This window comes from Pteropus alecto, unplaced genomic scaffold (genome assembly GCF_000325575.1).
Source record: "Pteropus alecto unplaced genomic scaffold, ASM32557v1 scaffold220, whole genome shotgun sequence".
Taxonomy (NCBI): Eukaryota; Metazoa; Chordata; class Mammalia; order Chiroptera; family Pteropodidae; genus Pteropus; species Pteropus alecto.
Genome location: NW_006430043.1, coordinates 507,883 through 520,265, shown reverse-complemented (window position 1 = coordinate 520,265; position 12,383 = coordinate 507,883). Strand labels below are relative to the sequence as shown.

Genomic DNA, 12,383 nt, shown 5'->3' with positions numbered 1-12,383 from the left:
GTCCCCAGCAAGGTATAAATTATATCTGAGGTCTACGAGATCTGTCACTTGGTCAAAAGAGGAGGAGGGGTCCTCTGTATGAAGAAAGCCAGACCCTTGAGAAGCCAGATCTTCCCTGGGTGGCAGAGGAGGAATACAATTAAGCAAATATTTGAGGGAGCCTAGTGACAGATTTAGGGTCTTTTTCATCTAGATGTTTGCCACTGTTTTTTACTTTACTCCATCGACATGACTTGATTAGACAGGATATTGACAAGCAAACTAGTTATGGAAAGGAGAACTAGAGAATCAAATAAAGGATAGAAAAAGAGTAAAGAATCAGTGCCTACCTACCCATTTATACTAGAGTAATTAGGAAGATGAAGGCAGAGTGCCCACGAGCAGCACATTTTAAATACCTGTACTGGCAAGGGCCTTCACACATTCAGCCTCCCCTGATTCTGTACAGAATAAGCTTTCTCTTAGGTTATTAGAATTCTCCTGTACTTAGATTCCCTAGCCTGTGTCATCTCTTCTGGTGTTTGACCACCCTGTCTCTTCAGTAGATCTTTCTTGTTATGTAACCTGAGTCTTACGTGCTAAAGATGAAGCCTAGGTCTCCTTATTTGGCTTTTAATTTTCCCACTGTCAAGGCAAGTATTCCCATTCACAGCCAATTGGCGTGTATAGCTCTATCTACCAATGTTCTCCTTTTCTATTTGTATAGTTTTTAGTGGAAGACAAACTAGAGAAGAGGATAGCAATTCTGCCTCAGGGATTGATTTTGGGGAGCAAATAGATTGAAAGATAACACAGAGGCTGTCAACTCAGTCTTTTAAAGGCTAGCTTTTTGTTTTCAGAAGCAGATGAGGGGGTAGTTGGGAATAAATCAGAATATAAATCATAACCAGTAATTCATCAGAAATGGATCTAGCCCCGTTTGGTTTTTCCCTTTGCTGAGTGATATTTAAATGAGGGCTCCTGAATTACCAGGCAGGGAAGGCAGAAAGTTCTAATGTTGCTCTCAGGCCTCAGGTGGAGAGTACTCTGATTTCTGCTTGTTCAATTCATTTCTATTGCCAGCAGTGCTGCTTGCTTTGTCTCATATTTCTGTAATTCTTTCATTACCATAGTAGTTGAAGAATTAGGGACTGTGTGACCTCTGGGCGTAAAATTCTCCAGCACGCTGGCTTTCTGAATTTAAGAAGGTACCTGAGACTTTCCATTCCTGAAGAGCTTGGTGCTTGGTAATCTTGTCCTGTCTGTCTCACAGCCACCAAATTCAGTCATTGAGAGCTGGAGGCTGTGATGCTGACCTTTGCTCCCCCTGCTGGCTATGTTAGTTTTCTCAATCATATTTATTAATTTATGAAGGCTACACAAATATTTCTGAAGTCATTACTTGGTGCTAGGCAGAGGAGAGGGGTGATTTATGAAAGTATCACTCATTTCTCCTTTTTTCATTTCCTTCCCACACCATCTTATGATTAGAAAGAATCTCATTTAATTCTAAACCTAGGTCTGTGAACTCCTTGAAATCATAAACATTTGTGAATGTTTATTTTTCTGGTAACAAGGTTCATAAATTTCATAAGCCTATCAAAGGAGTCTGCTGTACTTCAAAAAAGGTATTAACATTAACTGATCTAGCCTCTCATTTCTCCAGTGAGGAAGCTAAGTTCTAGAGAAAGGTAGAACTTGACTTAATGGCTGATTCAGACAATAATGCAAGGATTTTAGGAGTTTAGAGACATTTTCTGCTTTAGTGTCAGAATTTTTAGTGTTTATGCTTTCACATTTTGTATCTGTCAGGAAGATTCTAGGTATCTCTTCCTGTCCTTCTCTTCCTTCTCAAGACATGTTCAGTTTCCTCTGTATAACCAATATTCAGTCTCATGTCAGCCAGTTCTTTGGTACCTGTGGCTCCTTTCTTGAGCTGTGTTTCTTGAATCTAAGCTAACACTTGGGTAGTATGTGAAAAACTGCTCTTCCCTGTCAAAGCCTTTAGCTAATTCGTTTCTTTTCACCTGAAATCCCTAGGCTTGTGGCTGGCAGATTTGAGCCCTCAATCCCGGAGGAGCTCTTCATTTTAAAGAATTTGGCACAGAGTCAGGGAGCAAAATACCTGCTTAGCCATCTGGAGCTGGGAGTGGTATCTGGGAATTTCTCCTTCTGGTTTTTACTGTCTTGATTTTGCTTTATAAATAGGGTTGAGGGAAGAGCATCTTGTTTCTAGTTGGTCAAGATCTGTTGCCAAGCCAGGGTACTACTTTTTTGGCCTGGCTATAAGAGACTGAAGAACTTTCTAGGAACCTCAATTAGATTATTACTTGTGTGCTTTCAGCTCTGTAGATAGCACCCTCTAACTCCACAAAGACTTCTTGGTCTCCCTTCCCCAAATGAATCAAATGAAGTATTCAGTCATAGCCCCTAAATATCCTGTCTACCTTCTCCAAATACTCTCCCAATCCTCTTATGGTAGCATATCATGATCTTACCCCACAGTGTTTTTTTACTATATACATTGTGAACAGACTTAATTCAGTGCTTTTTCATAGTCCATCTCTCCTATTTTGGCTTACAAGACATACAAATATTTAAAAGGTCTGCTTTTTAAATGTTTTTGCTAATGACTATAATTTTTAGGAAGCTGCAGGTCATCCCAAGGCCCACAGGGGGCAGCACGAGGAATGGCGCTTCCCTTCCAGTCCTCTGTGTGCTGGTGGTGGGGGTACTGGAAGATGTTGATATTTTTCACGTGGCTTCAGAAGCCCCTGGTTGAGATCAAAGAGTCCTTTGCAGCAGGCTAGTTGCTTGTTCATTGTTGTTACAGCTCTCCTGAGGAGTCCAGTCTTGTTTTCTTGATAGTAAAAACATACGTGAAAATCCGTCTGAGCCACCCAACCTCCCACAAACCCATCTGCCTAAACATCATTTCCAGGCAACATTAGCATTTGAGGTGAAGTTCTGTTATACACTCAGGCTGTGGCTCTCTGAAAGTCAGTGCATCACAGAACTTTGTCTCGAAAGCTTTCTAGCAGCTACCCATTTGGGAGACCTTTTAAATTCCTTGAACATGGTCCTAAGCTTGTGAGGTCTTTCTCAATAATCGGCATTTAATGTGTTACAAGGTCAAGCTTAGTCCATTGTCCAGAAAGCCCATTTCTCAATAGCTGGGAGTTATTTATAAACTTGCCCTTTGTAGAAACTTTAAAAAATGAAATTACATTATCAGTAATGGCTTCTGGCCCTTTAAATTGTCTGATTTTATGGTTTGAGAAGAGCTCCTGCCCTTCCCCACTACTGAGAGGTAAAGGCCCCAGACTGAAGTGGAACCAGCTGTAGTCAGGAGGTGGCAGGAGAAGTAAAGGAGAAGCTGCTGGCTCCAGCTGTAGCAGAATGGAGAATTAAAGCTGCATTAAAGCTCTTGCCTAAATTTTCAGTTTTATTTATTCCTTGGGAAGTCGAAATGACCAGCCTTTTCTCTCGTGCCTTCCTACCTCTTTCAGAGCTGTAATAAGTCAGATCTGGTCTCCTCCTTGCCTTCCTTTGCCTGTCTTTTAGCCTTCCGAGAAAGATTCAGTATTTTTATTTCAAGAGTTTCCTTGATAACATCTTCTAAGAAACTAGTAAAACTATCCAGGAGCAGAACCCAGGGATCTGTTTCTTTATTTTTTGCCAGCTGTTTTAGGTACTCACACCTCCTTGGCCACAAAGAACATTGTCTGACTCTCCTAGTTGGCTGGTGGCCAGAGGGTTTTTCTTTTCTTTGGGATCCCATTCTTTCTAGGAATGCTAGACTCCATGGCTGCAAGAACCAGTTATCTGCTTCAGCTCGATGCTCTGTTTAAACCACTAGGAAGCTCTCTAGGGTTGCTGTGAATGTGGATAGAGGAACAGAGCCAAGAATTTACAGGGAAAAGATTGTGGGAAAAATTATTTCTTCTAAATTTCCTTCTCTGTGGACTTCTTTTCCTCTTTTAAGGAAACTCATTCCCATTGGTGTCTCCTGTTGAATTGAAGATCCAGGTTGCTATAGAACTGAGCCTGCTTTATGCGAAGATCTTTCTGTGGGGATTTAGGAGTTAGGAAAGCTGCTTTTATTTGTGATCTATTAGACGAGACTCTATACTTTCCTCTGCTGCTAGACACAGGGTTCCAGAATTTACAAGAGTTCTTCATCTCTTGAGAGAAGAGTTCCTCATGTCTTGTTATTCCAGAGAGTAATGTATATAGGGTGGGCATCTCTAAGGAGTGTTGAGAGATAAGTTGGTAGTAGTATCACCCAAAATGGTCACATCAGATAATCTACCTATACCTGGAAGTCTAATTGTAAAAAGGTCCCTTAGATGTTTTTTGCATCAAAAAATTTTTACTTTATTCTCATAGTCATTCAACAAATATTGAGAGTTTAATGTATGTCAAGCATTGTTTTGGACACTTGGGATAAATCAGTGAACAAAACACAAAAATTACTGTCCTCAAGAATTCAAGTGGAGAAAGCTTATATTTTTTTATCTACTTGCTGTCAAAAGACTAGGTTCTCTTTACTCTCATTCTTGACTCCCCAAGTTAGGGTTGGTTCTTTGCGTGGAACCTTAAACCTATTGAACCTCATGGGGCAGTTTACCTTTATAGAAGCTGTAGTTTCTAGATCCTTGGCAATGATTTTCCTTCCTTCTTACTCCTGGGTCTTTGTTAAACACATGCTTAGAGAGTATATTTGGCCGCTGTGAGGACTGTGGTTTTCTACGTAAGCCAGGAAAGAGAGATAGCAAAGCAACAGCCTTGTCTTTTAGCACAGGGGAGGGATATCGTCATTGTTAAGTAACTCAAGGAATGTGAGCCTTCAAATACCTGTATATATATACCACTTCCTCCCCTCCCTTCTCCCTCTCCTGATTAGCTGGTTCCCTAGAAGTTGCAGTAGAGGAGCTTTTTGCAAAGTGATATGCTTTGCAGTTGTTTGTGTTTGAGTGTAACTATTAAGGCTGCAGCTATGATTCCTTTATGAGAGCCAGTGTTGTTAAAATTTGATTCTTGATAGTGAAGGAACTCTCCTGCTTTTTATCTCCAGGTCCTAAACTGTTTCTTAGACAGATCCTCTTCTCATTGCTTAACTTCTCCAAAATTCAGATTGGTTTTTGTACTGGCAAATTAAATGGTGGTGGTCGGTGTGTAGTAGAGGAATTGGGATCATAGGGGAAGTCTTGGGAGATGGATGTCTCACTGGGCTGCATATCAGAACTGGGAGTGTGTGTGTGTGTGTGTACGTGCGCGCGCATGTTCTGCTCACTGTGTGGGTGGTTTAGAGAAGGCTTGCTTTATGCCTCTGCATTGCTACTGCATTGGGACTGCAGAAACTTCCAAGTACACTAGGACATTCAGCCTTGTTTTCAAATAGCCTTGTGCAGTGCCTATTAATTAATCGGGTCATATTCCATACCCACCTGTGCATGGGAGACCAGGGAGGGAGGGCAATTTGGAAAAATAACTGTAGCACAATATTTGGAAGTAGCAGCATGACCTACCTTGATTAAGCACTCTGTGAGTCTGGCTCAAAGAAACTTTATCTGATGCTGATTTGGAGTCCTTTGTTAAAATGCCTCCTGCCTCAATTTAGTTCTTTTATCACTTGGTCATTCTCAGTGGGAAGTGTCACAAATCTAACCGGGTTGGGTTAGAGGACTCACAGAGGCACCTCTCTATGCCCTTGCAGTCTTACTGAGAGTAGGAGAAGGTATCTGGTTTGCCAGTGGTGGCAGGAACCTGAATTCAGGACTGAAGGTATGTTCCTATCTCTTCAGGAACCCTCCCTGTATACTGTCAAAGCCATCCTGATTCTGGACAATGATGGAGATCGACTTTTTGCCAAGGTGAGATTCCCTTTCAAGTCAGTTTAGGAGTAAGACAGAGACTCTGAGAATTGAATCTTGGGCCTAGCCCTTTTAACTCATTCTTTGATACTGTAATTTTAAGAATTCTTTCATCTTTCCCATGTCTACTCCAGTTAAAACCTAAACTGTTTCTGTCTCTTAGTTGCCTTGCTTCTTTAATTGCCATCCTCAGACTTTGACTTCCTTTGTTATCAGCATCAGAGCAGAGAACTTTGGAACCTTGGTTTCAGAACAAAGCAGTGTCTACATGTGAGAAGCAGGCTGCCCATGCCCATTACTCCTGTCCCTTTCCCTTCGACCTGTTATCTGCCTGGGGTTTTCCAGGGAATTTTCTTGTTCCAGGGTTCCAGCCCTAGGTCCTCAGTTACCACCAAGCTTGTTACCTCCTGACTTCCCTAGTATGATGTTTCTAACTTTGGATATGTTAAAAGAGAAGAGAAAGGACACCCCTTTCCTCTCCCTCTATATTCTCCCCCTCCCGTAGAAATTTTTTCTGTCCCTGGTGTATTAACTCCTGGCGAGCATAACATAAATCAATCAGCAGGTAGAGATTAGTTTAGAATTCACCAGCTGTTCCTCCCTGTAATTGGATGTAACTATGCAGGACACCTTTTGAAACAGTTATCCAGTTACTAAATGCCAGACCTGTCATAGGTCTTCAGCTGACTGCGACGGATTAGCCCCTAAAGAGCAGAGCGATTTAGCAGCCTACTTTTCCACCCCTTGCCAGAGAAAGCTTGGGAGTGGGCTTAGCAATGCGCTAGATGCCTCCTGCCTCTTTCAGTTTGCAGAAAAGAAAGCTAAGAGAGCAAAGGGTAGGGTGTGCTTTTCTTTAGAGAAGGTTTTTGCAGCCTTTTTTCATTCCTCAGCTTTATACAATGAGTGAGGGTCTACAAGAAGTATTCTATGCTTTTAGTGCTTTTTGTGTTCTCTAATACTGCTCCCTGACATGGGGTAGCTTTTAGGAGGCACTCGATGAGAGTGGTCTTAGGATTGCTCTCCTAGAATACAGATGAGGCAGAACCTCATCATAGGACTTATAGGCCTCTATCCTTATAGTTTTAGACATGTAAGGTGGGGTTGCCTGGAGCAGGGCCCTAAAAAATTATTTTTATATTCAATTACTTACTGCCCATTCCCTGCTTCTGTAGTTCTTCCTTCTTCATGTCCATATTTCTTCCTTACCACATGCCTTGGAGGAGAGAAATGCAAGATCCAGGGCAAAACACAGTCACTAATCATTCTGGGCTCCCAGTGCTAATGACCCAACCCATCTCCTTTCCCTCTGACCAGTACTATGACGACACCTACCCCAGTGTCAAGGAGCAAAAGGCCTTTGAGAAGAACATTTTCAACAAGACTCATCGGACTGACAGTAGGTCATTTTCCTTTCACTACTCCCTGTGTTGGAGGAACCGTGGTGGGAAGGGGGTAGTGACGGGACTGCAGAGAAGGATAAAATGACTGCTCCTTTTTCTCTTTTTCCCTCCTCCCCTCATATAATAAACTTTTCAGAAATGTAATGGGGAGGTGAGTGTACCTCACGCGGGAATACCGTGCTGGAAGGTTGGCTGTTAGCTACCTGTCTAGTCCCTGGATTTATGAGCCTCACTTGACAAATTTAACTGCAGCTCTGCTTATTGTACCGCATCCATTAGGGCAGGTAAATGGAAGTCTGTAAAGGTGACCGCTCTGCATTTTCACCTCCAAAGGATCGACTAGTATCCTGTCTCTTATTCAAGGAGGGAAGTAAGGGTAGTGGGGGGAGGGTGGTTAGAGGAGAAGATACATTTAGACTTCTCCAAGTTTATACTTCCCCTCTGCTACTGCCTGAAAAGAAAAAACAGGTCAACTTCGATCTTTGGGGGTCATTATGACCTACATTATCTCAGCCCAAAACAGCTGGATACCAGGAGTTCCTGGTAACTCTTCTGTCCCATTTCCTTTTCTCAGGCTACCCACTGTTTCCACCTTTTTTCTCCCCAGGTGAAATCGCCCTTTTGGAAGGCCTGACAGTAGTATATAAAAGCAGTATTGATCTCTATTTCTATGTGATTGGCAGCTCCTATGAAAATGAGGTGAGGCTCCCCACCCCTCTTTGCTATCTCTGATCTCACTTTCTAAACCACAGACCTATCAAATTAATCAACCTAGAATAGAAGTTTTCCTATATTTCTTTTTTTTCTCCGTGTAGGAGATACCATATATGTTTAAATACATACTAACATATAATATCAATGATCTTCTCTGTATAGTGTGTTTTAAGATGGATTTCTGTGGTATGATCAAAGTTGAGGGATGCTTGCTCCTGCTATTATGGTCGACAGTTGACTGAGTTTTGTCAATTAGCCAACATTTTGGGTCATGTTGAAGCCATAAATTCTGAATGAGTGTAGTCCTTGAGACTTATACACTTGAGAAGACTGGATTTATTCTTAACCTGCTTCCTATCACAGGAAAAGCTATTTACCTCAGGTAACAAGTTCTAGAAGAATAGATAAGAAAAAAATAAGCCCCCATATAATTTGAGGCAAAAATGAAAGTTCGAGAAAACCAGCTCTTACTAAGCTCTTATTGCTATAAGCACTTCGTAAAGTACATTGTTATTTAAACCATACAGCACTTCTGTGAATTGTAGGCATTGGTGTTCTTGTTTTATAGATGAGGAAACCAAACCATGAAGAACCATATAAAATTACTAGTATTTGACCACTGTTGAACTACGAAAGTGACAGTTGCATTTGGTTCCAACTAATTGTCCCAGGGTTACACATCTAGAAAATGGCTCAGCTAGGATTTAAACCCAGATCTGTCATACTCCAAAGCCCATGCTCATTCCACTAACTCTAACCTCAGCTATCACTTGGTTAATGATTTCTCTATGTAAGACATTGGGTAACACAGTTGGTAAAGACATGTAGAGGACTCTGACAGGAAAGGTCTGTTGGAACAATTTGATCAAAGAGAGACATCAAATTGTGGGCTCATGTGGCAGAATTTATTTCTGTGAGAAACCACAGATCCTCTTTCTGTTTTGCCCTCCTTTCTTCTTTAGGCTTTTGGTCCTCTGTGAAAGTCCATGTCTTTTGATACTTAATGAATTAGAGGGTTTTGTTTTCAGGTAGCAGCTTTCAGATCCTTGAACCTTATCCTTCTGTTTCTTCTGTCTCCCAATAGCTGATGCTCATGGCTGTTCTGAACTGCCTTTTCGACTCACTGAGCCAGATGCTAAGGTGAGCAGTCCATTCTTGACATCTGTTTGTGAGAGAAAGTCACTATTCTTGTGACAGAAAGGCCCAGGGATTTTTTTGGGAATCAGCAAAGGCTCCAGGAAGCTGATTTACCTTGAGAAGTTGGGCTTATTATTTCAGACTAATTCTCACTTATGGGGAAGACCGGATAGAGAGGAGAGTATTTCCCTCTATGGAATAATTCTCCTATGGAATGGGATTGGGAGGGAGCAGAATCTTTACCTCTATTTATTCTCCCATGGCTCTGTCAGAGTTCTGAGCACCCTCAAAATGCTGTCCTGGGTTTCATTCTTTACATTAGAAGTAGGGAATGGGCATGCTTAGAGAAATGTCCCAGATGAAACATCAGTACCTTGGGAATGGAGGCAATGCTCCCAGTTTTTCAGTTCTACTGCTTAGTTTTTTCCTTTCTGTAGAATAGGAAGAATGTACCATTTACCCTCCCCTTCCACCTTTCCACCAGCCCTCTGTTCCCCATGTAGATGGGCAAGAAAAAAGATATAAGATACTTTTCCCGAAAACATACAGGGCTCTGAACTTCATTCCTCTAGCAGCTCCCAAGTGAACCCAGCATAGACAGCCAACCGGAGCAGAACAACAGGCATTCTCAGCCCCACAAAATCAGCAGGGTGAATGGCTCATATTTCCTCAGGAAGGGGATGATTTATTCCTTAGCCAGGTGAATGAATAGAACTTCATTTCAGATGATGTAGTGAAAGAGTCAAACTGACGGATGTGACTGGCCACTTGTACCAACCACCGGATCTGAGGCTGGTGCATGCAGGCCCTAACTGTTCCCAGCCCCATAGTTGGGCTTCTTTTCAAGGTCTGAGCAGAGCTTGTGAGGGAAGTAAAGGAGAGGGAGCAAAAGAGGCTTAGAAGTTTTGTCAGCTTGAGTGCAAACAGGGTTTGCAATCAACCCCTCCCCACCTCCTGCCACCTCCAGATTGAGTTTTAGCTCTGTTTATTTCCTTTTTTCCACTCGCTGATGTCAGCATTTATGAGCAATATCACGAGCAGCATCATGGCAGATAGGAAAGAACAATAGCTCTGGATAATCAGCCCTTGAATAGTCAGAAATTAATTGTATTTTTTGAATCTCTGACATTCGTGATCCTTTCTCAGCAAACAAGAGTAGGAAGGGGTTTAGAGTGGATTAGCTAAAAAGTTCTCATTTACCTTATTTACTTCTTTGTGTGGTTGATGGAGACATTTATTGGTCTAATTTAGGATCCTAAATCAGTGTCCTAGGATTCCTTTCATACATGGACTAGTTTTTCTCTTTTCTTGGGGACTCAGGAAAAATGTAGAAAAGCGAGCTTTGCTGGAGAACATGGAAGGGCTCTTCTTGGCTGTGGACGAAATCGTAGATGGAGGGTGAGTTCTCTGACTTGCCTTGACCTCTAGGGTGAGCGGGGTGGAGTAACTGCCCCCATCCTAAGGCAAGGAGGCCGAGTGGCTAAAGTGTCCCCACACTAAGTTGGTCCTTCAGGACAGAGTAATGATGATCTCTTCTTTGTCTTTGTAGGGTGATCCTAGAGAGTGATCCCCAGCAAGTGGTACACAGAGTGGCATTAAGGGTAAGCAGGAGCGTATTCCCCTACATCCCTCCATATACTCACTCTCCAGGGCCACACCAGCTGAATGTATCTAAGTGTCTGGGCTTATAGAATACATACAACCTTCTCCTTCCCTTTCAAATTGTCATTGTCCCAAAGAAAAGAAGCAGATGAACAGTATTTTTGCCCCTAACCTGGTACCTAGCATCTCATCCAGTCCTTGCATAGAGTGGACATTTAATGCATACTTATCGAATCAATAATGAAATAAAAGAAACTTTAATATTGATGGTTCTGACTCTATAAAGAACTCGAAGTTGACTTATTCTTCCTTTAGGGGTGGATCACAGTCATTTGAGGCAGACAAGTGTCTTCCTTATCTTTTAAGGTCCTATAAAACTGAGGACAGCACCTCTCCATCAGGAAGTACTCAATTGCCGGAACCTCAGTCTTTTTTGGTGCTAGTGATATCAGAAAGAGGTCTCTGAGTTAACCTTAGAAGGCTCCAAGTCCTCAGGAGAGATAATAGTGGTTGCAGAGAGAGCCCACCAGCAAATTGTGGGGGTGCAGAGCTGTCTGATCAAAGCAAATCTCCCCATTCACAGAATGTCCCAGCTCTGACCTCCACAGAGTGAAGGCTGACAGTGTCGGGTAATGGGAAATCTTCTCCCTTAACTGCCGTGGGCTCCATTTGCATAGTTTAATCTTCTCCTCTAACATATGTCTCTATGTGGCAAGAGAGAGGGTCCCCCTCCACCAACTCCCTCCTTCCTCTTCTCAGGCTGCTGTTGCAGCAGTTTATTTCTTCAAATTAACATGCTGTCATTACCCATCAGGCCTTGCGGGATCCATTAAACTACCCCTGGCTCCCCCTTATCCTTTCCCTAGTGATATTGATATTCAGGGAAGGTCTTATCTGACTAGGGAATCAGGTTCCTCCACCCCTAAGGTATGGATCAGATAACTTGCTAATTATTTGGAATGGAATAAATCTTTTAAGAAGTCCTCTTGCTTTAAAATAGAAGATGGGTGAAATGACCATTTTTTGCTCACAGTGCCTCTGGCCAAGTAAAATTGTGGCTGTACTAGTCCCTAGAAGGGACTGAGAAGTTTTAGGCTTCTGCCCATTGCTTCAGTTTAAAGGACCACCTCTTCCTTCCCCACTACCCAACTTCAATCAGGTCTTAGTCCAGCTTTCTCTCATACTGAATGCTTGTCTCTCTGTGCCATAGGGTGAAGACGTCCCCCTTACGGAGCAGACCGTGTCTCAGGTATGACTTTCTTCCTTCCTCCTCTCCAGATGGACTGGGTTCCTAAAGAGGCTAGAATAGCATTCCATCCCAACCCACCAAGTCTGAATGAGATTAGAGACTGAAGACACATCTTCCTTGGCTCCCTCTTATTGCAGAGAACTGGGTCTCATACAGCCAGATGCCCCCTACCCCACCCCAGCTACCATCTCAGTCTCCTGTGAGCAGTGTCTGCCAGCCTTGGTGTGTACCCTTCAAACCCCTTCAAACTCTTCTTGCCTGATGCCTCATTCAGTGATTTATTCCCCAGCAGAGGCTTGCCTTAAGCAGATGGTCTGTGTGCTAGTACACGCATGCGCACGCGCGCTCTCTCTCTCTCCCTCCCTCTCCCTTTCCCTCCCTCTCCCTCTCTCTCCCTCTCCCTCTGTCTCTCTCCCTCCCTCTCCC

The 12,383-nt window shown here is 42.7% G+C and overlaps 1 protein-coding gene across 2 annotated transcripts in view; it reads left to right on the top strand.

Annotated features, from left to right (window-relative positions):
• The window catches only part of COPZ1 (coatomer protein complex subunit zeta 1), an 18,326-nt gene that overhangs the window by 3,993 nt on the left and 1,950 nt on the right, over nucleotides 1-12,383 (top strand). The window contains exons 2-9 of one of the 2 annotated variants that reach the window (XM_025044974.1): nucleotides 5,787-5,855; nucleotides 7,170-7,251; nucleotides 7,863-7,954; nucleotides 9,054-9,109; nucleotides 10,427-10,504; nucleotides 10,656-10,707; nucleotides 11,919-11,957; nucleotides 12,095-12,175. In XM_025044974.1, the coding sequence (XP_024900742.1) occupies nucleotides 5,787-5,855; nucleotides 7,170-7,251; nucleotides 7,863-7,954; nucleotides 9,054-9,109; nucleotides 10,427-10,504; nucleotides 10,656-10,707; nucleotides 11,919-11,957; nucleotides 12,095-12,160 (534 nt within the window). In that variant the 3' untranslated portion in view covers nucleotides 12,161-12,175. Of the gene's footprint in view, nucleotides 1-5,786; nucleotides 5,856-7,169; nucleotides 7,252-7,862; nucleotides 7,955-9,053; nucleotides 9,110-10,426; nucleotides 10,505-10,655; nucleotides 10,708-11,918; nucleotides 11,958-12,094; nucleotides 12,176-12,383 lie in introns of those variants that run through there. The other variant, XM_006904490.3, reaches the window with a different exon arrangement.